At 35.0% G+C, this 27,972-nt stretch overlaps 1 protein-coding gene across 2 annotated transcripts in view; it reads right to left on the bottom strand.

Annotated features, from left to right (window-relative positions):
* PHKB (phosphorylase kinase regulatory subunit beta) overlaps positions 1-27,972 on the bottom strand; it is a 231,278-nt gene that overhangs the window by 145,666 nt on the left and 57,640 nt on the right. For both annotated transcript variants that reach the window (XM_027867903.1, XM_027867904.1), the window contains 2 exons: positions 21,953-22,060; positions 12,838-12,918 (listed from right to left, as the gene is read on the bottom strand). In XM_027867903.1, coding sequence (XP_027723704.1) covers positions 12,838-12,918; positions 21,953-22,060 — 189 coding nt within the window. The remainder of the gene's footprint in view (positions 1-12,837; positions 12,919-21,952; positions 22,061-27,972) is intronic.

Below are 27,972 nucleotides of genomic sequence, written 5' to 3'. Positions count from 1 at the left end.
CTTTATACTACTCTAAGCTATTCTTGTCCTTTTTTACCTGAAATCTAAGGTGCAATAATCACATTCCCCCAAGGAACTCATCATTTCCACTCCAACAACCAGTTCTTCCTTTAAAATGAGAATCAGATCTAGAATAGAATTTCTCCTTATTTAGTCCCACATTTTATGAAGGGTGAAATGATCATTGAGGAAAGGAAAGAAATTATTAATTGCTTTGCTTTGAGAAACAGATGTCCAGAAAATTGAAGTCTCCTATATCTCCTTCATAATACTTCTGTACCAGCAATCTGTTTCTTTAATTTCTCTTCTATTTTTTTCTTTCTTTCCAAGTAGTGTATAGTATACTCCAATGACATTATGACTTATGTTTCTGGTTCTGTTTACCTTTTGCTACTGCTTTCTCTGTGATTTGCCTTCATGCCATTCAACTCCTGGATTTCCTCACAAAATATTTCTTCTTTTTTTTGTTTTGTTTTGTTTTGTTTTGTTTTTTGTTTTGTTTTGTTGGCTGGATTTGAACTCAGGTCCTCCTGACTCCAAGGTCGGTGCTCTGTCCACTACGTCACCTTGCTGCCCAAAAATATTTCTTCTTAATATACAATGCTTTACCTCCCTTTTAATCTATATAGTTGTTCACAAATAAAAAGCTTATTCTGATCATAGATTCCATCCCCTCAAGTCTTGGTGATGCTATGATGTCAAATTTGCCTTCTTGTATTAAGATGTCTAATTCACTTTGTTACCGACCCATACTTTATTCTTTCCAGTAAGGACATTTAAAATCAAGGGTTTTCTTACTGGATCTCTGGTGTCCCTTCTAATTCTTGAATTATATAAGTTTATGAAAAATCAGCATGAAAAAGTTGAAATAATGGTGAAAATTAGAAAGATTTGGGGGCACAATGCCTTCTAGCTTCTATCTAATCTCTTTTTTCAATACCAAACTCTTTATAGGTATTATATTGCTATACCTCCTCCCTTCAGTTCCTATCCACTCATTTTTTCCCCCAACCATTATACAGAAACTATTCTTTCAAAAGCTACTAATCTTCTCTTTATCAAATTTGATAGTCTCTTCTCAATCCTGAGCCTTTTTGTGGTTCCTGAAGCATTTGGAACACATGATCATACCCTTCCTGTGGGAGAAGTTCTCTTCTCTTGCCTTTCATAATAATGAACTTGTCTTCCTTGTCTCCTACTTTAAACCATCCTATAAATTACTGCAAGATCATACTATATAATAGACTCATAGGATCTTAAGAGTTTAAAGGGACTTCAACCAGCACCTCAACAAAAATCCCATCTGCAATTACAATAGATAGGGGATCATCTGTTCTTTGCCAGGAGATTATTTCATCTCCACCCCATTGCAGTGAGCTCAAGTGGCTCCTTCTTACTTCCAGGAGCAAATATAATTTTTTTTTTCATTTGTTGGCTTTTAAAACTCTTTACAACTGGGGCCCATCTTATCATTTCCACATTCTGACATTCTATTCTCCTTTACACACTCCACAATCTGGTCATGGAGGCCTACTTGTTTCTAGCACGACTCTCCATCTCTTGTTTCTGACACTTTGCATGCACTGTTCCCCATGCCTAGAATGCCTTTCTTCTCAGTCTCCAATTCCTGGAATCCTTGACTTATTTTAATATTCAGTTCAAGTGCCACCTTACATAGGAGGTCTTTCCTGGTCTCTTTCCATGGCCCATCTGCTAGTATCCTCCCCTCTAAGGTTGCCTTACATCTTTTCAATCTTGTATACTCTGATTTATATTGTCTCCCCTGTTAGAATGTAAGCTCCTTGAGGGCAGGGTCTGCTTCTGTCCCACCAACTGTCTCTTTACAAATTCCTTGTACTTAGCACAGTGCTTGACACATAATAAGTGCTTAATAAATGCTAGTCATTAATTCTATGGGTGGCATCACTATCCTCCTAGTCACTCAGGTTCAAAATTTTAGAGTCATCTTTGATTCCTTCCTTCCCCTCATCACTCCTACCTTTAAATGGTTGCTAAATCTAACTGGACTTCCAAAACTAGTAGTCCAATCCTGCTTCTACATGTCTTATATTTCATTCCCTCTAGTCATACTGTCACTACCCTAGTTCACACATCTGCATGTTTAGAATGCACAGATCTGACCACAACACTTCCCTGTTCAGTGCCCTTAATGGATCTCTAAAGAATAACATACAAACTCATTAGTCTAGCATTTAAAGCTCTCCAGAATTTGGCTGCTGAAACTACCATTCTAGGCTTATTTTATATTACTCCTATTTATATATAGTATGTTCTAATCAGATACAACTATTAGTTTATATTTCAAGACTGAGAAATCTCCCATCTCTAGGGTTTTAAAGAGACCATTCTTCTGACCTGAAATTCACTTCTTTTCCAACTCCACTATTAAAACCATTAAAATTTCTGCCTTCCTTCAGAGCTCAGTTCAGGTTCTGTCTCCTGCATAAAGATCTCCTGAATACCCACAAATGAAAATATATCCTCCTCATACTTTATAGGACCATTTTGCCTGGATTTCTCCTTTGCTGATGCCATATCTTGTATTATAATTACCTATGTAGATGCCATTTCTCCCCTAGATTCTCAAGACCAAAATGTTTTTTTTTAATCTTTGTATTTTTAGGACCTTGCACACAGTACATATTTATTAAGTATTGATTATGTGTGCCATTATAGGTAACAATTAAAGGGAGGTAGCATGGTGTAGGTGATAGGGCAACTGACCTGGAGTCTGGAAAACCTGGGTTCACATTCTGCCTCAGATACTTATTAGCTATGTCACTCATGGCAAGTCACCTATCTTCTTTGGGTTTCCAGTTTCTTCATTTATAAAAACAAGGAAGTTGAACTAGAAGGTCCTTTTTAGTTCTAAGTCTATCCTTTTGTTGTCGCTCAATTCTTTCAGTCATGGCCAACTCTTAATGACCCCATTTGGGGTTTTCTTGGCAAAGATACTGGAATGGTTTGCTGTTTTCTTCTCCATCTCATTGTACAGATGAGAAAACTGAGCCAAACAGGGTTATGTGACTTGCCCAGGGTCTCACAGTTAGTAAGGGCAGCTTTGAACTTAGGCCTTCCTAACTTCAGGCCTGGAACTCTATCCACTGTGCTACCTAGCTGCCCTAAATCTATCCTATGTCCTCTGAAAATCTTTCCTAGTTCTATGAAATGCCAACATTTTGTTTAAATTCTGAGATATGTCCATGCTATAATATTCCTGCCACCAACACGGATCATAGCCCATACACACCTTCTCATTTCTGTGATTCTTATTCATGTCTACCATTCATCTGTCATGGAAGATCTATCCTATGTGCTAGAGGTTGTCTTCTAGATTTCATTTCATTTTTTAACATTTCTAGTGTAACAGTGAATCCCATGAATCATCTGCTTGACTGTCCCACCTCCTTTTCAACTCATATGCTGCCTTGATGATACCTTTTAAACTACTTCTTGAACTAAGATGAGGATTTTTTTTTAATCAGAGACATTTTCAAAGCTATCTTGTATTCTACTTTCCTTGGAAAGTCTTCAAAGATTTCTCCTTAGTTGATATAATTCTGTCACAACCACTACATCACACAGTTGACAGGGATAAATATGTCTAACTCTAAGGAACTTTAACCAAAAGTAGTCTCCAGGAAAAAAGAAAAGTATGTAAACCTATTAAAATTGTGCTGAAATATCATATAAACTTTGACAAATCTAACACATTCCAAACATCTGCAAAAGAATCTGTTTTTCAAATGTCAGTAGACTACAGAAAATATCAAAACTATATATATATTCACCAAAGACTTTTTGAAATTTTTAAGCAAGCCAGGTCAATCTGTCACACCATGGCCAACATAGCAACACTTAAATATGTCATTTTAAGACTTCCAAACAGTCAAGGAGACTGTGAGGTATCAGAACTTCCCCAAAAAGAAAAAGAAAAAAAAACAAACCAAAACTATCTGAAGAGTATGCTATTAGTAGAAGAGACATCAAAATGCTAAATTTAGTGTTTCTATCTTATCTGCAATCAGTATTGCACTCACATGACACTTGAGAGGCTGAAGCCAATATAGGGCCATGTTCAGATTACTTTGATACTGCTGAGCAAAGGCTGAGGATTTAAAAATAGGTGACTTGGGCTACTGGTAAACAATCTTTTCTGTCACATCAGGAACTATAAATAGCTGTTTATGCTTAAGCATAGGTTAATTAGAGAAGAGGGAAATATGTTATTAATCTACCTATCTAAATTCATATTACTTTTAGAGCTTGCTACTCTGCTTTCCATATACACATTATTTTCGCAATAATTCTGAAAACATTTTTATAATTCATAAGCTACCTATGCCACATATTTTAGAATGCTACAACAAAAGACTTTATAGCTAGTAAGGTCAACATATTTTAATTCCCTAGTAATCTCATCTTGACAACTACCAATAAATTCTATTTTACAAAGAAGGCATTTTGCTGTCCTACTAGGATTTTTTTTATATATACAAGATGCAATTCTCAAGTAAATGTTACATTTCTTACATGTGGTTGGACTCCTAACTGATTTTATTCATCAACACTTTTAAGATTTAGTGGCAAAAAATGCTAACATAACTGCTATATCATAGGGCCATAGAGTTAAATTAAGCAATGAAGAGTTGAAGATACTTTAACACCCAAGCTGTCACTGAAACTTTGCAGCAGTATTTCACAATGAAATAACCACTAACATCTTAACCTAGAGTAAATCCCTGTAAATAGGCACATCTACTGAAAAAATGTTCATCTTGCATCCAGTTGAAGGTTATTTCACTACAAATAAAGAAAATATTCCCCAAGCATACAGCTGATTAATGTACTAGATTCTTAGGGTTATCAAATGTAAAAATAGTATTTAAGAAGTGATGTCATTATAGTTGTAATTACTGATATTATGGTCTCTTTTCCTCCAGTTGTTTTTAAAAGAGGTGAATTTACATTACTCAGGTATTACCTTCACCAAACTAGAGAGTTTTCAGAAAATTTTACTTTAGTTTTGCTGTTATGGTGTGACCACTGTGGCTTGCTGAATCTCTTAGAATACTATCTTTCTTGTGTAAACTTAAAATGCTTTTATATACTTCACAGTTGAAATTGTCACCGAGCAGCTAGGGATGTGTCCCAAGCCCTGAAAAAGAGCTCCCCTCCTATGATCCTGCAGCTTTCTGAGGTCATCTTTCCACTGGGACAGGCTGTCTGTAGATATACCACCTGACCTGGAGATCTCTGCCATGCATAATGCCCAAGATCATCACAGCATCAGGGCAATGGATGGTGCCCTCAACCCCAAACTGAAATCTAGCCTTCCCTTCCCACTGAATACTCTGGAACCATCCTTTACACGTTAAACAACTTCCTCTCACACTAGATGTCTTCTCACACTTCCTCCATCCATCCGGTTGTGGAAATGTAACATTTTCTTGAAGTTACTTCATCACTTATATTCCTTTTAAAGACAGGCTACTGCTCCTCTCTCACCTCCTGACACAAAAAGCAAGGAACAAGAGTTGGCATACTCAGCTTCCACTCACATTTCAGACACTCCTTCTGATATCATAGCAACCACTTCTTTTCTCCTTTAAAATTCACTCCATCCTAGTCAAATTCTTGTAGTTGCTATCTATGGACCTCTGAATCACTCTTGCTCCCTCCTCACCAATAAGTCTAGTACCTGAGTCTTTTTCTCCAATACAATCACTGTTATCTTTGAACACCTCAGTTTCACAGTTCCTCAACTTCTTTAATTATTCAAGCTATGATCTACCTCAACCCTACAGAGGAATGCCATTATTAAATAAATGTGTTCAGGTGTAAAAATTTTTAATTATGGCTGTTTTATTTGAGGAAGTGGATCTCCATTAAGAACAGTGAAATGTAGACACCTATTCAGACTTTGAAGAACATGATTGGCTATAAAAGTCCTTTAACAAGAAAAAGAAATTCACTATAAAACTCTGAAAGTTTTCAAATAATGAATACTGAATGAAATTTACAATACTTTGGGTTTTGAAATGTAGAAATTGTATCCTGAAGCCTGTTCAGCTTTTAGTGTCTAATAACAAACATCTACCCACATTCAAAGGCATTACTTTAACACTCTGCAGCCCAGTGCCGCATTGTCTTCCCTTACACAAATATACAAACACACACACACACCCTCTCCCAAATCTTTCAAATAAGGATCACAGAAAAAGAAGCAAATTCCCATTGCTAAGATATGTGTATATATTTACCTGATTCACAAAAGCAGAATGGAATCAATATTCTTAAAAATCATAGAATACAAAGAATAAAAATAAACTCAAGAAATTAGATATTCTAATACAGTGATTCTTTAGTTTTAAGTTTTTAAGGCTAACATCATCATAGCAACATCAGAGGCTATTCATAGTTCTTATAAGGTTTTTACATCTGCATTTTATATGTAGTGCCACCTGGGTTAATTATGCATATAAGCTCCAAAGTTCCATAAAAATAATTAAAATATTGTATTAGTAACAGGACCTAACTAAATTGTTCAAGGCTAATTGTGCAGCAATCCTAACGTTAGAGGATCTGCCATTGAATATTCCATGATGTCTCTCAGTATATTATTTCAGTGTTTATCACATCTAGCTTAAATCACTTAAATTATATTTTAATTTAAGCTCTTTCCTTGTAGTGCCAGTAATCTTATAAACTATTTCCCTCCTTGCACAATATTTTGAGTACCTTTGTTACTTTAAACATTAATCCAATTTTTTCATGTCACACTTAAAATGTGGAAATAAAAATTAGAAACAATGAAAAGAAATGATACTCTAACATGGTATATCGTATCTAAATGTTTATGTTCCTTTGAAATGTGTAACAATTGTGTGTTTAAGGGCAATCTTCAAAATGTATGATTATTTACCTAGTGTTCTGTTTTATTACTTAAAAGCTGTAACTGAGTAGGAAAACTTAAATAACAATGCCTATGAGAAATCTAAGTATTTAGACAACACTGCCCTAGCCAAAAATAGCACCAACAACCAAATGATATATTATATATAATCTTCAGATAAAACAATTTAGAAGAAATAATTCTGAAGTGTTAGCTTTGAAAAGAAAAAAAAAGCCAAAATGAGTCACATAATACCTGATGTTACCTGTATTTCTGGTTCATGATCATCAGTTATTAGATTAATACTTGAAAATCTTCAATACTAAGCATGCTATTAGACATTATGGGTTTATTCCCTTTTGTGCTGACAAAAAAAAAAAGGGAAATTTTATGATTCTTACATCTTCTTTCTTGCTATAATCTGTTTGACCAGCCAATTATTCTACAGATGTCTTCAGAGACAGCTAACAGAAGTTGGTTAATTTATGTATATAAGCTCCCAAATGCCTTCAATGCCTGAAATATGATAAAATATTATTCCATTTACAGGGGTAAGAAATGATTACTAAATAATAAACCATAACTAACAATTTTCAGAGATAACAATTAATTTTGGAAGATAAAAAGGAAATTTTCTCACTTTACCTGCTTCTCCTTTGGGAAAGATTAGTAATAATAACAGCATTTATATAGTGCTCTAAGGTTTGCAAAGTGCTTTATAAATGTAATCCTATTTTATACTCATTGGGAGGTCTGCGAGGTAGGCACTAATTATTATTCTCCTTTTAGAGATAAAGAAACTGAGGCAGACAGAGATTAAGTGACTTGCCTGTGGTCACACAGATAGTAAGTATCTGGGGCTGGATTTGAACTTAGGTCTTCTTGACTATAGATCCAGTACTCTATCCACTGAACCATCTGGAAGCCACTGAATCATTTCAATTTACGCATTATTTATAAAATATTTATAAAAGTTGTTAATTTTTATATTTGCTTTTGAGGTACAATGAAGAATATTTCAGGTGATGAGACAGGGTTGTGTACTTCTCTTGATTCCTATCATGTAGCAATGAGTAATGTGGCAACTCCTTTTAAACAATTCCTTCAAATAGAATTAGAATCTGTTCTGACTATGTGCACTGGATAAAAAGGACTGTGCTACCAAGCTCTAATGTAGTAAGAAGCAGGATAACCTCTCAGTTGCATCAGTACAATCAGAATGGCATCTCATTGTTATCTTTAGAAATAAACTTTGTAAAGGCTTCAAGTAACTTTTTTTCTGTTTATTCTGCCTTTAACATAGAATTCTGAAGAATCACTGTAACTGACAAGAAGTTAATTTCAGGAGCAAGGTGAGATGATATAAACCCTTGAAACAAATCAAGAAAATTAATTTATGCCACAATTAGTTAGCTGAGCTCCTGAAACCAACTATAAAGAAAAGAAGTAAAATTCAAGAAATGTAGTTATCTGTGAGCAAGATTAGGAAAAGTCAGAAATTTGAAATTCCTTTGTTTTCTTTTTTAAGTGTAAATTAAGGAAAATGACACCAGAAAATTTACAAATGAAATGCTTCTGAAATACAACATCATAGAAACTCTTATTTATATAGTATTTTAAAGTTTGGAAAGTCCTTTATATACAGTATTTGAGTGAGGTTCTGAACTCAGGTCTTCCTGACTCCAAGTCCAGCACTCTGTTACTATACTATATACGACAAAGCTTCATACTAAAGCAAGAAAAAAGAAAAAAAATACCAATACTGCATGGCCCTTTTGCTATTTATAGCTTGAAAGTGAGCAAGTCCTGAACTTCAAACAATAATGTCTCTGACTTTTCTCAAAACCTGGCATGATCAATTAATTTTCCTTTCCAATATTCAATATTTGTCTGTTTGATATTTGATAAATTTTCAGAAACCTGTTATTAAAATTTTTTACATTATGAACTGCGTAGGATTCCCCTTTGCCCTCCTAATTTTTCATCTAATATGACCTTAATGACATGCACAAAGAAAAAAACCTAAACAACTCCTAAAATTGCCTACTTTAAAAACAGCTATTTTTAAATACACCAGTGCCTTAATAAGTATAGGTGAAAATCTACTAGAAAAAATTGCAATTGATACATTGAGTCACTGAGACTACAACTCTGAGCCTCATATCATCAAAAAGATACCATTAAAAAGGCTATTTCAAGTACCATTTATGTTACCAAATTCAGGACATTCATACTAAAGATTCTTCAGAAGCTGAAATATCTGGTTATTTCTGGCTAAATAAAATTGTTTGTTTTTTGTTTGCTTTTACTATGGGCAGAGCTCACTCATGTTGAACTGACAAAAGACTATTTCTACTCAAATTCTATCCTTGTATGCCACTCTGGTCATCTAAAATCCTTCCTAATAATATTACTCACATTTATATACCACTTTAAGCTTTATAAAGCACTTTCCTGAACAGACAAATATTGCTAGTATTATTTTCCACCATTAATAATAGAAAAAATTAAGTCTCAGAGTAATTTGCACGTGGTCACACAACTAGCAAATACTAGAGCTAGCATTCCAAGTCAGTGTTTTTTCTACTATTCCAAAATTTCTCCAAAAATGTTAGATTTTCAGTGTGAAGGACACAGAAAAGACAAGAAAGACAAAAAAAACCACTTCAATTTTTATTTTGGACACACTCATATACACCATCTTTTGTCTTTGGTAGAATGACAAGTCACTATAACTTTACATGGAATGATCAAAAAGTAAAGAGAATAGTAGTTTGATTTTTCTTTTAATTCCTGAAGTTTAAAAAAAAAAACATTTTTTGGGTATGGGGGGAGGAAAAATTAGCCTTGGAAAGCTTCACTTTTTGAAATATTTTAGAAATGTTTCTTTAGCTCCTTTGTGTGAATACAGAGGTTATGATACAGAAAGTCAATAGTTTCTTTTTCATATATAGAAAAAAAACACAATACACAAAAGGAAAAAAGAAACTGCATTATATACTAGTTTAAAAAATAAAAAGCCAACCACAACTTTTTGGGGGTTGGTGGGGATGGGGAAAGAGAATGGTAGAAAACCCCTTTTCTGAATACTTCAATTTCCTTCACATTTAGACAATTCATTTGTGGGAATTACTATCCTTACATTCTCAATACAATGAAGCAGTTCATTACCTTTCCCACTTTCCCATGTAAATGACAGCTTCATTAATCAATTAAAGAGCAGAATGTTTTCATTATACAAGGTCTAAGTTTAATGCAACATATGAGTTTCTTTCCAAATGAAAAGGAAGCAAAATAAGTAGACAAATTGCAGATGTGGGTTAAACTTGGTCTTTTTCACTTTCCAGTTTTTAACATGAATATATATCAGACACATTCACTAACTTGCTAGTCTATCTCCTAACCTGAGTGTGGAAGTGACCTTAATTCCAGAAGGCGTCATCAGTGGAGCGTGACCTCAGGCAAGTATTAAACTGAAAAAACCTTCAAATATGGGCAAAATTATCCCAAGCACACACCTAGTAAAGTTTAGAAACGCTCATCACCAGAAGGTAATGAAATCTCTGGTCACATAAAACAATAAAACTAACTATTAAGGTCTAAAGGGAACTATCATCTGTATCAGTAGGAGCAGCCTGAAGCCTTTGAAAAACTACAATAAAAAAAAGCCATATTTATTTAACACATTTAATGACATACACAAAATGCATGTGGAAGTACCCAATAGAGCACAGTTTTGGAAGGTTCATTGATGGAATATTGTCCAAGGACCACCAGTCTGGCTGAGGGTAGAAATATTCATCACTAAAAAGTTTTACCACCAGGTGATATTTTTTAGCCAAAGCAACCCACAAGATGCAGTGGGTTTGCTTCTCCTTGAGAATAGGTACTGATGATGGAGGAGGGTAAGGTTGAGGGAGAAGGGTGAGAATCTCAAAGTGTACCTGATTTTGTAGTCAGTCACTTATTGGATAAGTATTTTCTGAATGCACAGGACATAATTTGGTTCTACGGGGGATTGCAAAGAATGCAAGAAATGCAAGAAAACACTCATTTCAAATTATTTGGATCCTGCCTTCTAATAATCTAATATTCCAAGAGGAAAGATCATTATTATGATTAGTCATGTATTGAGTGCTTGGCACGTATATAAGAAAAATGGACATGATCACACAAATTGAAGGTATTAATACCAGGACTACAAATCCAGTGTTCTGTCTACTATGCCATGATGCCTTAAACATGAGCTGACATAGGAATAAAAGATTTCAGGGTTTAAAATGATCAATTAACCCACTCCCCTCATTTTATGAATGAGGAAACTGAGATGAAAAAAGATTAAATCACTTGCCCAAGGTCAAACTATAAAAGATGGAGCTGAGTTTTGAATCCTACTTGTCTGACCCTGAATCCATTGTTTATCATATTGTTGGGAAAATGTTAATGAATCATGGAATATCATATTCTGGCTTCTTTTATAGTAATTTGAAGATAGCAAGACAGACAGATAGATAGACAGAAAGATGTATATGTACATATACACACAAATTCCTTGAAGACAGAAACTTTGTCCTTTTTCATCTTTGCAACCCTAATACCTAATGCATCCTGTGCACATAAATACTTAATATATGTCACTGAAATGAATACAACCAAAGTACACTCACTTGTTTGAAGAAAAGAATGCAAGAAAATACCCATTTTAAATTATTCTTCTCTCATTAAAGAGTTCTTCCTCTCATATTAAATCAGTATTGCATTGATGGTAGAAATTGAAAGAAGATTTAACAACCAAAGTATTCACTTGTTTGAAGAAAAGAATGCAAGAAAACACCCATTTTAAATTATTCTTCTCTCATTAAAGAGTTCTTCCTCGAGGCAGCTAGGTGGCGCAGTGGATAGAGCACTGGCTCTGAAGTCAGGAGGACCTGAGTTCAAGCCCAACCTCAGATCAAACACTTGACACTTACTAGCTGTGTGACCCTGGGCAAGTCACTTAGCCCCAATTGCCTAAAAACAAAACCAAAAAAAAAAAAAAAAAAAGAGTTCTTCCTCTCCTATTAAATCAGTATTGCATTGATGGTAAAAATTGAAAAAAAGATTTAGCAGATTGTAAACTACAGTTTCAGATATTTAAAAATTAGTGAACAGGAATTTTCTTTCTATTTCTCTTTTCTTCTTTTCTTTTATTTTCCTTTATTTTCTTTCCTTTCCTTTTTTCAGGACTGCTCCAGGCATAGATAGGTGTTTAATGCAAATATGTCAAATATCAGAAAATAACTCAAGTGATCAATTAGTAAGTATTTATATAAGGTCAGCTCTAACAGGGCCTTCATTCCACTTAACCCAGGGCACTAACTATGGGGCTTTATAGGGGAAAAGGAGGGATATGTCTTTGTGAATAGTTAGGTCTCTATGTGGTGTAATGAACATTTACACTTCACATCCAGATTATAAAGACTGAAAAGGAGGGACCTGGTATTTGTCTTTTGGAAAATATCAAACACTCTGCTGGTGTCCAAACAGCAAAAATAAGAACACAATATGATTCCAATAAAAATTTTCTTTTAATTTTAAAAGCAATAAAAGCAATGAAGCATGAGGAAGAAGAGAAGGAAAAAGCTGGTGGTTATCACCCTTTTATCCTTATTAAATTTTTGAGAAAGTTACACATTTTTTTCAGACCATGTTGAATGCAGTCTTGCAATAATAAAATCTTACAACCTGTTATGTATTCTGCTTATTTTTGTTGTTAGGTGCTAAAAATATAAAGACTTTCTTGATATATACCTCCTGGTGAATGAACATGTGAATAAAAGATATAACAATTTGATGTTATACAAAATAAGTTAAACAAACAAAAAATAAATGAGGCACATTTAAGAAATGTTTTATTCCTGCAAAAATTTAGACAATACTACCTCATCAATGTTGTAGATAATCTGAAGTCCTGAGGAAATCATTTCCACAAGGTAAAGAAGGTATAGGGACACAGCATTTATCTGAAATAAAATGACAAACATGAAAAAAGGTCAAGAGGAAACATCCAGGATAATGTGGTATGAAAGCAAGTGAAAAGTTAAAATTTGAAGCCATTTTGTTGTAATGGTGGCAAAAAAAGGCCCCCTTCCTCCTAGAACATGATTAATCTGTTGGCTTAATTCATTGAAAAGCACTGGCTTTCTCATATAACACTATAACAATAACAGAATTGTAGCGATGGGTGACATTTGATTAGGAAATTTGCTTCAAGCAATGCTGTTAAAAACTGTCACTAAAACATTTGTTTTCAAAGATTTATTTACAAACTCTAGATTTAAAGTACTTTTGCTCAGGATTAGAGTTTCGTTCTATAAGCATTTAGAAGGTGCCAAATTATCGGCAATGTACATATATAAATAAAAAAGTTATTGGCAAATGACATATTAACATGTCAGTAATGACATAAACAGTAGGACAGACATCTAGAAAACAGTTCTTTCTGACTCTCCATGAATAAAGTATTGATGTGTCTACCTGCAGGGATGTATTAATTTTAATCAACAGGACAAAATGTAATATAAATTATATTAACAGACAAATGAGTTGCTGTCTTATTATAGCTTAATAGTCTATTAAAACAATTGCAATCATATGGTGAGCCATAACATCAGAGAATATTAGCAAGAAACAATGAACAAAATGATATGTACTTTAACTGAATAACATTCTCATAAATCTGTGTGTAGGATGAAAAGAGAGGTGAAAGTGGCAAGGACATTAAAATATTTGCTTGAAGTTGAGAAGATTGCTGTTCTCTGAGTCTTGACTGTGCCTTTTGTGTCCCACCCACAAAGAATTTATTGAATATTCTGGCAGGGAATCCTTCAAACCAAACGGTCCTGCATAATGTATAAGCTAGAACATTCCAGAGCACATCATAACATCGGACCTATTCATCTATTTCTTTCAGAGACCATGGCAACTACAAATTTCTTCAGGTTGCCCTGAGGGACTTTGTTCAGGCAACCCTGTAGCTAATGCTAGTTCAAGGATTCTCTCAAGTTTTCATGAGTCTAAAAAAGGACAACTGGACACAGTAACTGTTCACTCTCTTCCCAGGTTGATTCAAGTAAATACTTGAATGGTCTCTAAAGTGACCCAATTTCTAACAGGTTTTTAAGCCTGACCAAATGAGTCCAGAGAAAACTCTGATACAGAATTTAATGAATTTGTTATTTCATTAACATGGGTACTGCAAATTACAACCCATTTGTTCCTTTTTGTCCTGGCTGAATCTTAATGCTCCTCAAACACAACATTCCATTACTCATCTCTGTGTATTTGGACCAGCTAGTCTTCATGGATAGAATGCTTTCCCTTCTCACCTCTGCCTCTTAGAATTCATACCGTCTTTCAAAATTTAGATTAAGACATCCTACATGAAGCCTTAACTAATCCTCTCAGCCTCTGCTGTCTTCCCTCATGAAACTACCATGTTACATTCATTTGACAACTCCAATTATCTTTCAGATATCTTGAACTGTATATTCAGAAGACATCAATAAACTCAGTATGTCCACAACTGAACTTATTTTCTTTCCCCCAAATGATCGTCATCCCCCCCCCCAACTTCCCTATTAATGTAGAAGGCAACATTATTTTCCTAAGCCTTCAGGCTCACAATGTAGGAGTCATGCTTGATTTCTTAACAACCTTAACAATCACCCAATACCAATCTGTCAACAAGGCCTGTCTATTTCACTTTTGCAAAATTTTTAAAATACACTCTCTTCTCTCTTCTGACACTGCCAGCATTCTAGTGCAGGCACTCAAAATGTCATGCCTAGACTATTGCAATAGCCTGGTGAGTCTGCCTCCCTCAAGTCCCTCCCCACTCTAATCCATCCTCCATTCAGCCACCAAAGTCATTTTCCTAAAGCTCAGGTCCAACCATGTTTCCTTCTACTTAATAAACTCCAGTGGTTTCCTATCACTTCCAGGATCAAATACAAAATGCTCAGTTTGGCATTCAAAGCCCTTTACAATCTAGACCCACCACTGTAACCTTTCATCTTATATCTTATTCCCTATCACAATACTTTCTGACCCAGTGAAACTGGCCTCCTTGCTGGAGCTCTTAGAAGAAATAAAAGCAAAATATACCTCTTCTCTCACAATTAGGGGAGGAGAACTACTAATAAACTAGCATTTATTGAGACCGCTAAGAAAGAAGAGTGTATACATTTTGCATTGACTGTTTTTGGTTTAACTATTTCTCTTTGTCAGAAAGATTTAGTGAGAAAGAGAATAGTAATAGGAAATTACTGTAATATAAAGACAAATGGCACCAATAAAATATATTTTTAAAAATCAAATAACCTCATTGTAATCTCCAGGGAAAGTGAATTCTGCAAATTTCCCAGAGATCATCAAATAACAGTAAGAAATGTTCAGAAGAGAAATAATATTGTAAAAAGATATTAAGAATGCAATTAAATCAGAGCTCTCAAAGCAGAATTAAAAAGAAAACAAATGGCAGTTAGGAAAAAATAAGGAATACAATAGAGAATCTATCTCAAAAGTAGGCTATTGGTAAGGGAATAACAGATATGAAGGAAAAAGACAGAAGTGGAAAAAAATTTGGCAGAAGAGAAGCAAAAGGCAACAACCTTAAAAAAATCTATGGAAGCCAAAAAAAATTGATAGGTTGATAGTGATAAATAAAAATTATAGGCTATCCAGAAGAACAAAATGAATAAAAGAATGAAAAACCATATTGTAGAAAATAATACAAGAAAACTGACCAGTACTATTGAGTACTACAACAAACTGAATTCAGATAACAACAAAATTCTAATCAGCCAAATAAGATAAATCAAAAACAAATAAAATCTAAACAGATCAGTATCAGGGGAAAAATCCCTGGAATACCATAATAAGGCACAAAGTGATTAAACTTAAAAATGTATCATTTGGTACAAACAACACATTTTGCAAATATCCAGGAAAAATTTCAACTACACAGAAATAATTAAAAATAGCCAAGAATAACTTCAGAAACATAAGAAATTGAAAGGAATAAGATAAAAAATACCATACAAACAAAAGAGCTCAAGATGGATCCAAAACAACATATTCTGAAAAGTCATGTCTAATTATCAATGAAAAAAGGTAGACCTTCAAAAAAGAGAGTCATTTAGGGCATTCCTCAGAAACAAAGACAGATGAGCAGAATATTTGACTTGAAAAACACTTGAATAAGAAATATATACATATACAAATATACTAAATAATATAAATAATATACTAATACATACTAAATACTTACAAACTTTATATATATATATATGTATATATATACACACATATATACATATACATATTAGTTTGTAAGATCCTTGAGGGAAGGGATTATCTTTTGGCTCTTTTTGTATCCCTATCACTTAGTGCAGGGTCTGATACAAAGTAGGCACTGAATAAATGTTTACTGATTGATTACTGATTAACTGATAAGTACAATTATCCCAAAGAGACAAAGGCAATTCTCTCATGCTTATAGGTTATTGTCAAAAAAAAAGAGAAAAGAAAAGAAAATTAACTTAAAGAATAAAAGGAGATCAAGAGACAAAAATGATTTAGGATGCTAACAATTTAAAACATCTTAAAGCAATGGTTTCAGACTCTAATAAAAATGGATTCCTGCATGCTGCACACTGAGAAAAACCACAAATTAATATCTCTATTGTGCTATGTTTTTATTTATTTTTAAAATACTTCTCTATTACATTTTCATCAGTTTATGGGGTAAACCTTCAATTTTGATACCTCTGTCTTAAATAATCAGAATAGGAAAGTAAGAAGAGTTGAATTAATATTCCTCAGACTAAATACTGGGCTTCCCTTTATGTAAATTATGAAAGGAAAATAGGGGGACACAGTGAATAGGAACAGGGAGGACTTAATGATGCCCTGAATAACAACTTGGTCAAAGAACAGGGTAAAGGAACACTTAATACCTATCTGAAAAAGAATAATAATGACAAAATAGATCAAATTTTCTAGGATACAGCTAATGCACTCCTCAGAAGAAAAATTTATATCTAGAAAAAGTACTAATGAAATAGATAAAACATCAATAAATTGAGTATGCAATTTTAAAAATTAGGGAGAGAAGTAGAGCCAAAATGGCAAAAGACAGACAGCTGAATTCTCCCACATTTCCCTCAAAACAACTCAGAAATAAATCCTCAAGTCAAATTTTGAAATGGCAGAGCCAACAAAAGGTCAGGGAGAAAGAATTCTTCCAGTCTAAGACAACTCAGTAGGTCAGCAGGGGAGGTCTGTGACACCAGGGTGGCGCTAGCTGGAAGCATACACAGGAGCAAGCCCAGCAGTAGGCCCGGGAGGTGGCTGCAACGGTGGTGGCAGAAACAGTAGCAGCCATCTTTCAACTGATATAATGAAGAGGTTCTCAAAAGAAGAATTGGAAACTGTTAACAAACAAAAGAAAGATTGTTCCAGATAACAAGGAGAAATGAAAATTTAAATAAAACCTCATATAAAATGAAACTAATAAAAAAATAGTTATAATGGCCAAGCTTGGTACTGAGACAATGCAACTTCTTTCCTTCATTGTTTAAGTGACGGACCATAGTATGGAATCGTGGATGTACTGTTGGGTGTTTGATATGCTGCTTTCGCTGAACTACTTTTCCTTTTAAAATACCTGTAAAACTCAATTAAGTACAGGAAAGTAGGATGGGGAACAAATAAGAGAAGGGGAGGGGTGCTGATAGAAGGGATGATAGACTGGGGGACATAGTAGTTAGAAGCAAAACACCTTTGAGGAGGGACAGGGTGAAAGGAGAGAGAGAATAAAATAAATGGGGAAAATATGATGGAGGGAAAGACATTTGTCAATATAACCGAAAAAATTTTGAAGCAAGTTTCTCTCGTGTAGGCCTCATTTCTCAAATATATAAAGAAATAAGCTAAATTTATAAAAATAAGATCCATTCTCCACTTCACAAATGATCAAAAGATATGAACAATCAGTTTTCAGATGAAGAAATCAAAGCTATCTACAGCTGTATGAAAAAATGCTCTAAATCACTAGTGATTGGAGAATGCAATTCTGATGTACTATTCACATCTATTAGACTAGTGGAACACAAAAAGAGAATTATAGATGTTGGAGATGTGAGAAAATTGAGACACTAATGCACTATTGGTGGAGTTGTGAACTGATTCAAGCATCATGTAGAGCAATTTCAAACTATGCCCAAAGACCTATAAAAGCATGCATACCCTTTGACCTAGCAATACTACTGCAAAGTCTGTACCCCAAGAGGGAAAAAAAAAAACAACAAAAAGGAAAAGGACCTATATATACAAAAATATCTATAGCAGTTTATCATCTTGGCCAGTGGGGTCAAACTCAAATAGAAATGGGCCCAACATGACTTAGAAAACTACCTACTAGGGGCAGGTAGGTGGCCCAGTGGATATAGCATGGGCCCTGAAGTAAGGAGGACCTGATTTCAAATCCAACCACAGACCAAACACTTGACACTTACTAGTTGCGTGACCCCGGGCAAGTCACTTAACCCCAACTGCCTAAAATCAACATCAAAAAAAAAAAAAAAGAAAAGAAAACTACCTACTAATGTTATCTATCTTTTATGTATTTTTATTTATTTTGTTAACTATTTCCTAATTACATTTTCATCTGATTCAGGCTACACTTGGGAATGTTGTTGGCCACATGTCTAACACCACTGGTTTAGGATACTGCACAACTGAATAGAGAGCCCATGGAGTGAGTCAATGAGCACATTCAAAATATAGGTGGATAATGAGCTGGTGCCATAATTGAATACAAAGAGGAATGTGAGAAGGACTGCACATCACTTTTAGTGATTTTCCCCCCCAACCCTCAAACTTTTCCCTAAAACAAAATCCATTTTAAGCACTAATAGTCATCTAGAGATATAATATGGCTATGAGTCATGGACCATTGCAATAACTGAATAATACAAGCTGTGGGTCAGAGAGAAGCATATTATCAATAAAAAATTATATGCAAGAAGTGAAATAAAAGGTATCAAAAAGTCACAAAGCTGGGGGTGGGGGTGTCAGTCATTCAATGAGAATAAGGAATGGAGAGCCCAAAAGCTACACTGGTACCCTTGTAATGTTAAAAGACCAAAAGGAAAGCTTTTCTAAAGTTCATTGGGAAGATTCCCAGTGTAAGATCTGTGGGAAGATATCTACGAAAATCCCATAGGGTGAAAAGTCATGAACACAACACAATCTACACACAGTGTAGACACGACCTATACTGATGAGATGACTGCTCCTTTGACGCACTGAAGGGCCTGCACCTAATCCATTGTGCTTGAGTCCATGTCAAGACACCAGAGGTAACAGACCAGGCTCAAGGACTGCATTAGTGCCCATGAAGACGCATGAAGAACTAGAGGACAGTGAGCTCTTATCCCAGAAGCTGGAATCTTGGGTTTATCAAATAGTAGATTACCACAGTCATTGACCACTGTGTCTTGCATACTTAACCTATTCCACTGATCCACCACTCTATTTCTTAGCCAGTACCAAGTAGTTTTGATGATTGCTGCTTTATAATACAATTTAATACAGTAATCTACTATTTGATAAACCCAAGACCCCAGCTTCTGGAATAAGAACTCACTATTTGATAAAACTGCTGAGAAAACTAGGAAAGAGCATGGCAGAAACCAGGCATAGAACAAAATCTCACACCATATACCAAAATAAAGTCAAAGGGGGTTCATGATTTAGATATAAAGGTTGATACTATAAGCAAACTGGGAGAACAAGGAATAGTTCACCTGTCAGTTTTATGGAGAACAGAATTTATGATCAAACAGGAGATAGAGAACATTATGAAATGCAAAATGGAAAATTTTGAGTACATTAAATTGAAAAGTTTTTGCACAAACAAAGCTAATGCAACCTAGATTAGGAGGGAAGCAGAAAACTGGGAAAGAATTTTTACAACCAGTATTTCTGAAAAGGGAACTAAGCCAAATTTCTAAGAATACAAGTCATTCCCCAATTGGTAAATGGTCAGAGGATATGAACAGGCAGTTTTCTGATGAAGAAATTAAAGCCATCTATAGTCATATGAAAAAATGCTCTAAATCACTATTGATTAGAGAAATGCAAATCAAAACAACTCTGAAGTAACATATCACACCTTTCAGGTTGGCCAACATGACAAAACAGGAAAATGACAAATGATGGAGATGATGTGGGAAAATTGGAACACTAATACATTGTTGGTTGAGTTGTAAAATGATCCAACCATTTTGGAGAGCAATTTGGAACTATGCCCAAAAGGCAATAAAAATGTGCACAGCCTTTGACCCAGCAATAACATTCCTAGGGCTGTGTCCCAAAGAGATCATAAAAATGGGAAAAGGACCCACATATACAAAAATATTTATAGCAGCTCTTTCAATAGTGGCAAAGAAGTGTAAATTGAGGGGATGCCAACCAATTGGGGTATGGTTGAACAAGTAGTGGTATATGAATGTAATGGAATACTGTTGTGCTATAAGAAATGATGAGGGGACAGCTAGGTGGCACAGTGGATAGAGCTCCGGGCTTGCAGTCAGGAGGACCTGAGTTCAAATTTGGTCTCCAACACATAACACTTACTAGCTGCGTGACCCTGGGGAAGTCACTTAACCCAGATTGCCCAGATTACCAAAAAGCAAAAAAAAAAAAAAAAAAAAAAAAAAGATGAGCAGGCAGACTTTAGAAAAACCTGGAATGACTTGGATGGACTGATGCTAAGTGAAGTGATCAGAACCATGAGAACATCATACACAGTAACAGCCATATTGTGCAATGACTAATTTTGATAGACTTGGCTCTTCTCAGCAATGCAAGGATCTAAGACATCTCCAAAAGTCTCATGATGGCAAATGCTATCCACCTCCAGAGAAAGGACTATGGAGTTTGAATGCAGCTCGAAGCATACTATTTGCCCCTTTTTCTTCTGTTTTGTTTTGTTTCCTCTTTTTTGGAGTTCCTCCTATTGGTTTTAATTCTTCCTTACAACATGACTAATGTGAAAATATGTTTAATAGGAATGTAAACGTAGAGCCTATATCAGATTGCACATCGTCTTGAGTAGGTAAGGGTGGAGGAAAGGGGAGAAAAATTCAAATCTCAAAAGCATATCTAAGTGATTGTTGAAAACTAAAAATAAATTAATAAAAAAAGATGATTAATTGTAAAAGAATTAGCTACTCTGGTCAAGACAACGACCCAAGATGATTCCAAAGGACGCATGATGAAAAATGCTATCCACCTCCAGAAAGAAAACTGATGAACTCTGAGTGCATATTGAAGCATACTTATTCTCTCCACTTTCCACATTTTTCTTTTCTTTTTTTTAACATGGAAACATATTTTGAATGACTTCACATGTATATTACTTGTCTTCTGAAGGGGTAGTAGAGGGACAGGAGAGAGGTAGAGAATTTGGAGCTTAAAATTGTAACAAATGAATGTTAAAAAAAAATTTTAAATATAATTGGGAAATATTTAACAAAATAAAAAATATTTGAAGAAAGAAAAAAAAAAGAACTAGAGGACAGCTTTGAACACATGGGAAATACATTCTGTGAAGGCAGGTGACCACACCAACAAAAGTAAAGAAGAAGGAGGCAAGGACATCTGCACTGTTGGAGAGGATCTCCACAACCATGAAACCACAATGTTGGAGCTGGTGCTATACACTGACCACAAAGCAGAATGATGGAATGAGCAGCTTAGTCATCACAGAATAACTAGACATACGGGCATTCAAATAATAGGATCTAAAGCTAGATGAGAACTCAAAAGATCACCTAGTCCAAACCTCTCCTTATATAGACACTCATTTCCACAAGCTGCTCTGCTAAAAATACATATACCTCTTAAATAAGAAAACTTGAATCATCTACTATTAACAAACATCAGAAATTTTAAATGTAATTAATACAAGATAATTTTCTTTTTTACCTGAAGATGACCATATTCCTCATAGGAAAAAACTTCATCTCCTGTATGTACATTGAAAATAGAATGGAGGCATGTTGTTGGGCGGGGATCTTGCTTAAATTGCTGAACCTATAAGCAAAAACAAAATAAAATTAAAATGAGGGGAAACATTTGAACATTTATCCAAGCTTAGAGACCTCCACTTGTCTTTTTATAAAAATTTCCTAGTGAAGACATTCATGATTTAAATAAATACTGCAAGGAAGAAATAGGCAATATACTAAACTGGATTATAGTCAAGAGAGGAGGCAAGCTCTACAAAGAAAGAGTTCATAAATGCTAACTTAATATAAATGGTGAATACTGTTGCTAAACAGCTACTATTTGGTAAATACAACATCTCAAGTATAGGGTGTGTGTTAATGTAGCAGTTATGGCTTATCTAAGTTGCATGGTCTATTTCAATTTCAAAATCATGTAATAGTTTATCCTGTACTACATTGAACTTCATAGATTACCATTTCATTGCACATTGCTATTTGTAAATGCTTACATAACCCTAACTATGGAGAAAGTGCTTCAAGCAACAGTTACTGCCTTACTCTGGTTCATTAGCAATTCTGTACCCAGCAAAAGTTTCAATGCATAGTTTCTCTCTGTAGATAGCAAATTTCAATCTATGTTTCCACTTGAAGTTATTAATTCCCTCCTACACCTGCTTCTTAGTATTGAGGCTATCTAAATCTTGGAGAACAAGGATCACACCTTTCATTTATCTTATATGAAGTTAGGAGCATGCAATGAACATTAAATAATCCATCATCTGCTTTATGCTTTTGTATATCAAATCCCTTCCATTAGGCTGAGGGCATGCTGTAGATGATTTACTCAAAAAAAGCAATTATTTTTCTTTGACTAACTTGAAGGGATGACTTCACATTTATGTAGTCAAGATTTTGCCATACTAATCACACAGATCTTTTCTAATATGTTAAGGTGGCCACAAGGAAATTTAAATATTGTCTTGCCATATACCTTATATACTTGCCCAACAATTATAAAAGATATGACTAATGACTGACAGGGTCATGGCAAAGTGGATATAGTGCCAGGCCAGAAGTCAGGAAGACCTGAATTCAAATCTGGCTTCAGACACTTACTAGCTGTGTGACTCTGGGCAAGTCACTTAGCCCTGTTTGCTTCAGTTTTCATTCTGTAAAATGAGCTGGAGAGGAAAATGGCAAACCATTCCAGTATCTTTGCCAAGAAAACCCCAAATGGGGTCACAAATCGTAAGACATGACTGAACAACAACAATGGAGCATAAGGATTTAGGTGGAAGTGTGAACTTTTCTCCCACATAAAATTGTCATCCATTCCAGGTTATCCCTAAACAGTCTAGATACTAGAATATCACTCCAGTTCCATTTCCTCAAGGTCTGAGCAACTTAAAGCAAGTGTCCAGGTGAATTACCTATCATTTAAAATCTAAATTAGATATCACTTCCTCTAGGAAGCCTTCACTGATTTCCTTGATTTACAATGACTTTTCCTCCATAAGACCTCACATAGAATCCTATATTTAGAGCTGGAAGAGACACTAGAGACCACTTAATCCAATGCATTCATTTCATTTTATCATATGGGAAACTGAGACACAGAGTTTCAGTGACTTACACATGGCCACACAGGTGGTAAGCATCAGGGGCAGTATTTGAACTCAGGCACTATGACTCCACCGCAAGTGTTCTTTCCACTACACCATATGGGCTGCCTACAAAGTACTCCGTTGTATAAGTCTGATGAATTTCTTCCCTGATGTTGCTTATTGTACCTCTGTTTACCCTATAATTTATTATCTAGTATATCTACAATCTATTATACAACCTATTATCACCTGACAATACTTATAGTTTCCCAAGATAATATTTTACCTGAGATCTATCACCTCCAGTATTTAAAACAGTACTATATATGTGGTAGATAGAGGGAGCTTGTTCTTAAAGAAGTCAGCTGGATAACTATGGATAACTATGCAGCTGACCTACCATCTGCCACACAAAATTGTTGTGAGGGTCAAATGAGATAACACCCGGGGCCTGGCACACATTAGGTGCTCAATAAATGCTTGTTCTCCTGCTTTCCCCTACTTTCTACTCACATTATTGTACCTATCTCTCTAAGTTCTCTGCAACCTTCTAGGCTTCATCAGAAAATGTTCCTGAAGTACATGCATACTGTAGTCATCCCATGTGGATCAAAAAGGACAAAGTGTTTGACATATCATAAAGCAATTGTTGCTGCAAACATGTTAATTTGCCATTTTACAACCATCCTCACTACATGTAAGAATTCAGCATAAGAATTTAAATGTAATTATTATATCAGGAGAAACAAAAACTGCTAAATGATTAAAGACACTCAAAACAGAAATTGCATAACTGTGCTTTGAGTTTTGAAGCTGTTAAAATAACAAATTTAGGATCTCAAAAAAACCCAACTTTACAAACTTTAAAGATTAACAAGGTATGGTGTCTGGCAATTTAAAAAACAAAACATCAAGAATGCCTGAAAGTCCTCTATTTCACTGAATGTCCATTCTTTCCCCTGAGAATAAAAGAATGGACATTCAATGAAATGGAGGACTTTCAAGCATTCTTGATGAAAAGACCAGAGCTGAGTAGAAAATTTGACTTTCAAATACAAGACTCAAGAGAAGCATGAGAAGGTAAACAAGAAAGAGAAATCATAAGGGACTTATTAAAGTTGAACTGTTTACACTCCTATGTGGAAATATGATATTTGTAACTCATGAGACCTTTCTTAGTATTAGAGTAGTTGGAGGGAATATCTATACATCTATATCCATCTGTCTCTATCTATCTATACATATACATATATATGTAAATATACATATATATAGAGAGAGAGAGAGAGACAGAGACAGACAGACAGACACACAGAGGGCATAGAATGAGTTGAATATGAAGGGATGATATCTAGAAAATAAAATTAAAAGGTGAAAGAAGAATGTACTGGGAGAAGGAGAAAGGGAGAAATAGAATGGGGTAAATTATCTCACATAAAAGAGGTAAGAAAAAGCTTTTACAGTGGAGGGGAAGAGTGAGTTGGTGAGAGAGAATGAGTGAACCTTACTCTCATTGGATTTGGCTTAAGGAGGGAATAACATACACGCTCAACTGGGTACAGAAATCTATCTTACCCTAGAGGAAAGTAGGGGGAAAGGAGATAAGAGAGGGGGGATGATAGAAGAGAGAACAGATTGGGGGAGGGGTAATCAGAAGCAAACACTTTGACAAAGGAAGTCAAGGAGAGAATAGAATAAATGGGGGAGGGGGGAGTGGATGGAGGGAAATACAGTTATTCCTTCACAACATAATTATTATGGAAATGTTTTGCATAACCACACATGTATAACCTATATCAAATTGCTTGCCTTCTCAATAAGGGCTGGTGGGGAGGGAGGAAGGGAGAGAATTTGGAACTCAAGAGTTTTAAAAAACAAATGTCAAAAAAAATTTTACATGCAACTGGAAAATAAGATATACAGGCAATGGGGTATAGAAATCTATCTTGCCCTACAGAAAAATTGAAAGGGAATGGGATAAGAGAAGGGGAGTGGTGATAGAAAGGACGGCTGATTGGGGGAAGGGGTAATCAGAATGCATGCCATCTTGGGGAGTGGCAGGGGACAGATGGGGAGAAAATCTGGAACTCAAAATCTTGTGCAAGTGAATGTTGAAAACGGAAAATAAATTAATTAATAAAATACTTTTAAATAAAACAGCAACAACAACAACAATTCTTAAGTGAATAGTCAAGAGAGATCTTTAGCCAACACTTCTATCATGCCAAGAAAGCAGAGCTGAAAATAATGATTAAAGGATTCACTTCTTAGACTAAAGTCAACACAGAAAAAAATTATCCCTTAATTTTGCTGATAAATGTTAGGATGCTTTTCCTAGAAGTCTATCATTGCAAATAATTTTTTTTTTCCTTTGGGCAAAGGTAAACTAGTATATTTGCAGCCATTATTCAGTCACAGCCTTTAGATATCCAACTGGAAAAAATTCTAGAGTTAAGGAGTTCCTGACAGGGACTCAATCTGCTATCTCTCACATCAGTGCATTAGTATAGGTTATAGACTCGCATACGCGAACTGTACTTCTTTACCATATCTACCTGTTAAAGTTCCCTCTTTTCCCACAAGGCTCAGATTAAGGGTTACATCTTCCAAGAAGCCTTCTATGATTTCCCGAAGCTGAAAAGTTCCTTTCCTTACTCAAATTTTCCTATAGCACCTTGGGTTTAACTTAGAGGATAAAGAAATATGAGGGGATACATGATACTACTGAGCTCTGTTTTATAACACAATACAATAAAGGGTGACCATCCTTTACTATGATCACACACTGTAATCTTTTTAATGAGAACTGCATGCCTAGATCAATTATAATTAGGAGAGACGTTATACTCCCTCATGAATTACTAACATTAGTATAATTAACAGATATTTCTTAAGTAGCTATTCAAGCACAACAATATTCAAACTAAGTTGTGGTCTTAGAGACCAGTGGTCTCCAAAATGGGGCATGTACCCTTAGGGAACTGTGGTATGACGTCAAGTGGCATGTGATTAGCCTATCAGAGGGCAGGAATATGGGTCACATCATCCTTTCCACAGCCAATTATAGGCTTATCTCCAACACAACTCCATCTATCCTCTTCACCCATTATATCTACACACTCTCCACCCTGACCTCACACCTCCATCTCCTAATTCTAGATTCTTGTGGCTATTCTGTTCAAGGCAGTCATAAGCTAAATAGTCCAGACACACCCAGCAACTATATCAGCAAAATTCCTCATTTCCCTGCCACATATCCTGCCTACCCTGCTCCCCAGATCACTTTATTGCTAGAGATATTTCTCTCAAGAGGCAGATCCTGCACATCAGGGCAGTGGCTGATAAGATATCACTCTTTTCCTTTTTGGTGTGACCAAGTGAGACACATAAGACAAGGAGGTATGGATGGGTTGAAATTTACTTTCAGCTCTTTTTACATATATTTTCTCTCAAACCTATTCCTCTTCTAAACTTACCTACTTCCATTAGGACAACACAATTTTCCCAGTCACTCAGATTCACAACTTTGATATTATCCTTAACTCTTCATACTTAACAATAAATATCCAATCAATTGCCAAATCTTGTCATTTCCATCTATAGAACAACTCATCCAAATTCTTCTCCCTACTCATGTTGTCACCACCCTAGTTCAGACCCTCATCATCTCTCATCTGGTCTACTTCAATAGCCTCCTACTTGATCTTCCTGTCTCAAATCTCCTCCTTTTTTTTCTAAAAGTGCAAGTCTGATCACATAACTCCCCTACTAAAATTCCAATGGTTTCCCCCATTAATTTTAGGATAATATCATTTCATCTTTATCTCATTCTTTTTACTTTCTATATTGTCTAAATATTATATGTATAATTATTACTACAATAATCCATGCATATAATTTACTGTAAAAATAAATACATACATATTGGGAATACCTACTCAAAAATTTTTCTGATAAAGATATGTGATATTAAAAAAAGTCTGGATAGCACTACTTTACATACTTATACTCTTCTTGACCTTTAAATATTTTACTTTTCTGGCATTTTGGAAAATGGAAAAGAAGGGATGGTGTATGTATGAAGGTAGGGACGAATAGGTAGGGGAATATGAAGATATGCATACGTGAAGGTATTTTTTGTTTACTTGATTAGGTTTTCAGGGGGAAAACATAGCAAGAATAAGTATGTATCTAAGAGCAAGACAACAATTAATAGAAACAAAAGTTAGCATTAGGGATAAATATTAGTGAATCTTCTCTATTTTAACTTTTCTCTCTTAGTGACTTCATCAGTTCTCAAGAGTTCAACTTCCCTCTCAATTCAGATAACTCCCAAAGACAAAAAAAAAAAAAAGTGCCTTAGGTCCAAATAGCATATAGGTAACACAAATCA

Source organism: Vombatus ursinus, unplaced genomic scaffold (assembly GCF_900497805.2).
Source record: "Vombatus ursinus unplaced genomic scaffold, bare-nosed wombat genome assembly UNPS02014786.1, whole genome shotgun sequence".
NCBI classification, from domain to species: domain Eukaryota; kingdom Metazoa; phylum Chordata; class Mammalia; order Diprotodontia; family Vombatidae; genus Vombatus; species Vombatus ursinus.
This window is presented reverse-complemented; position numbering and strand designations above follow the sequence as displayed.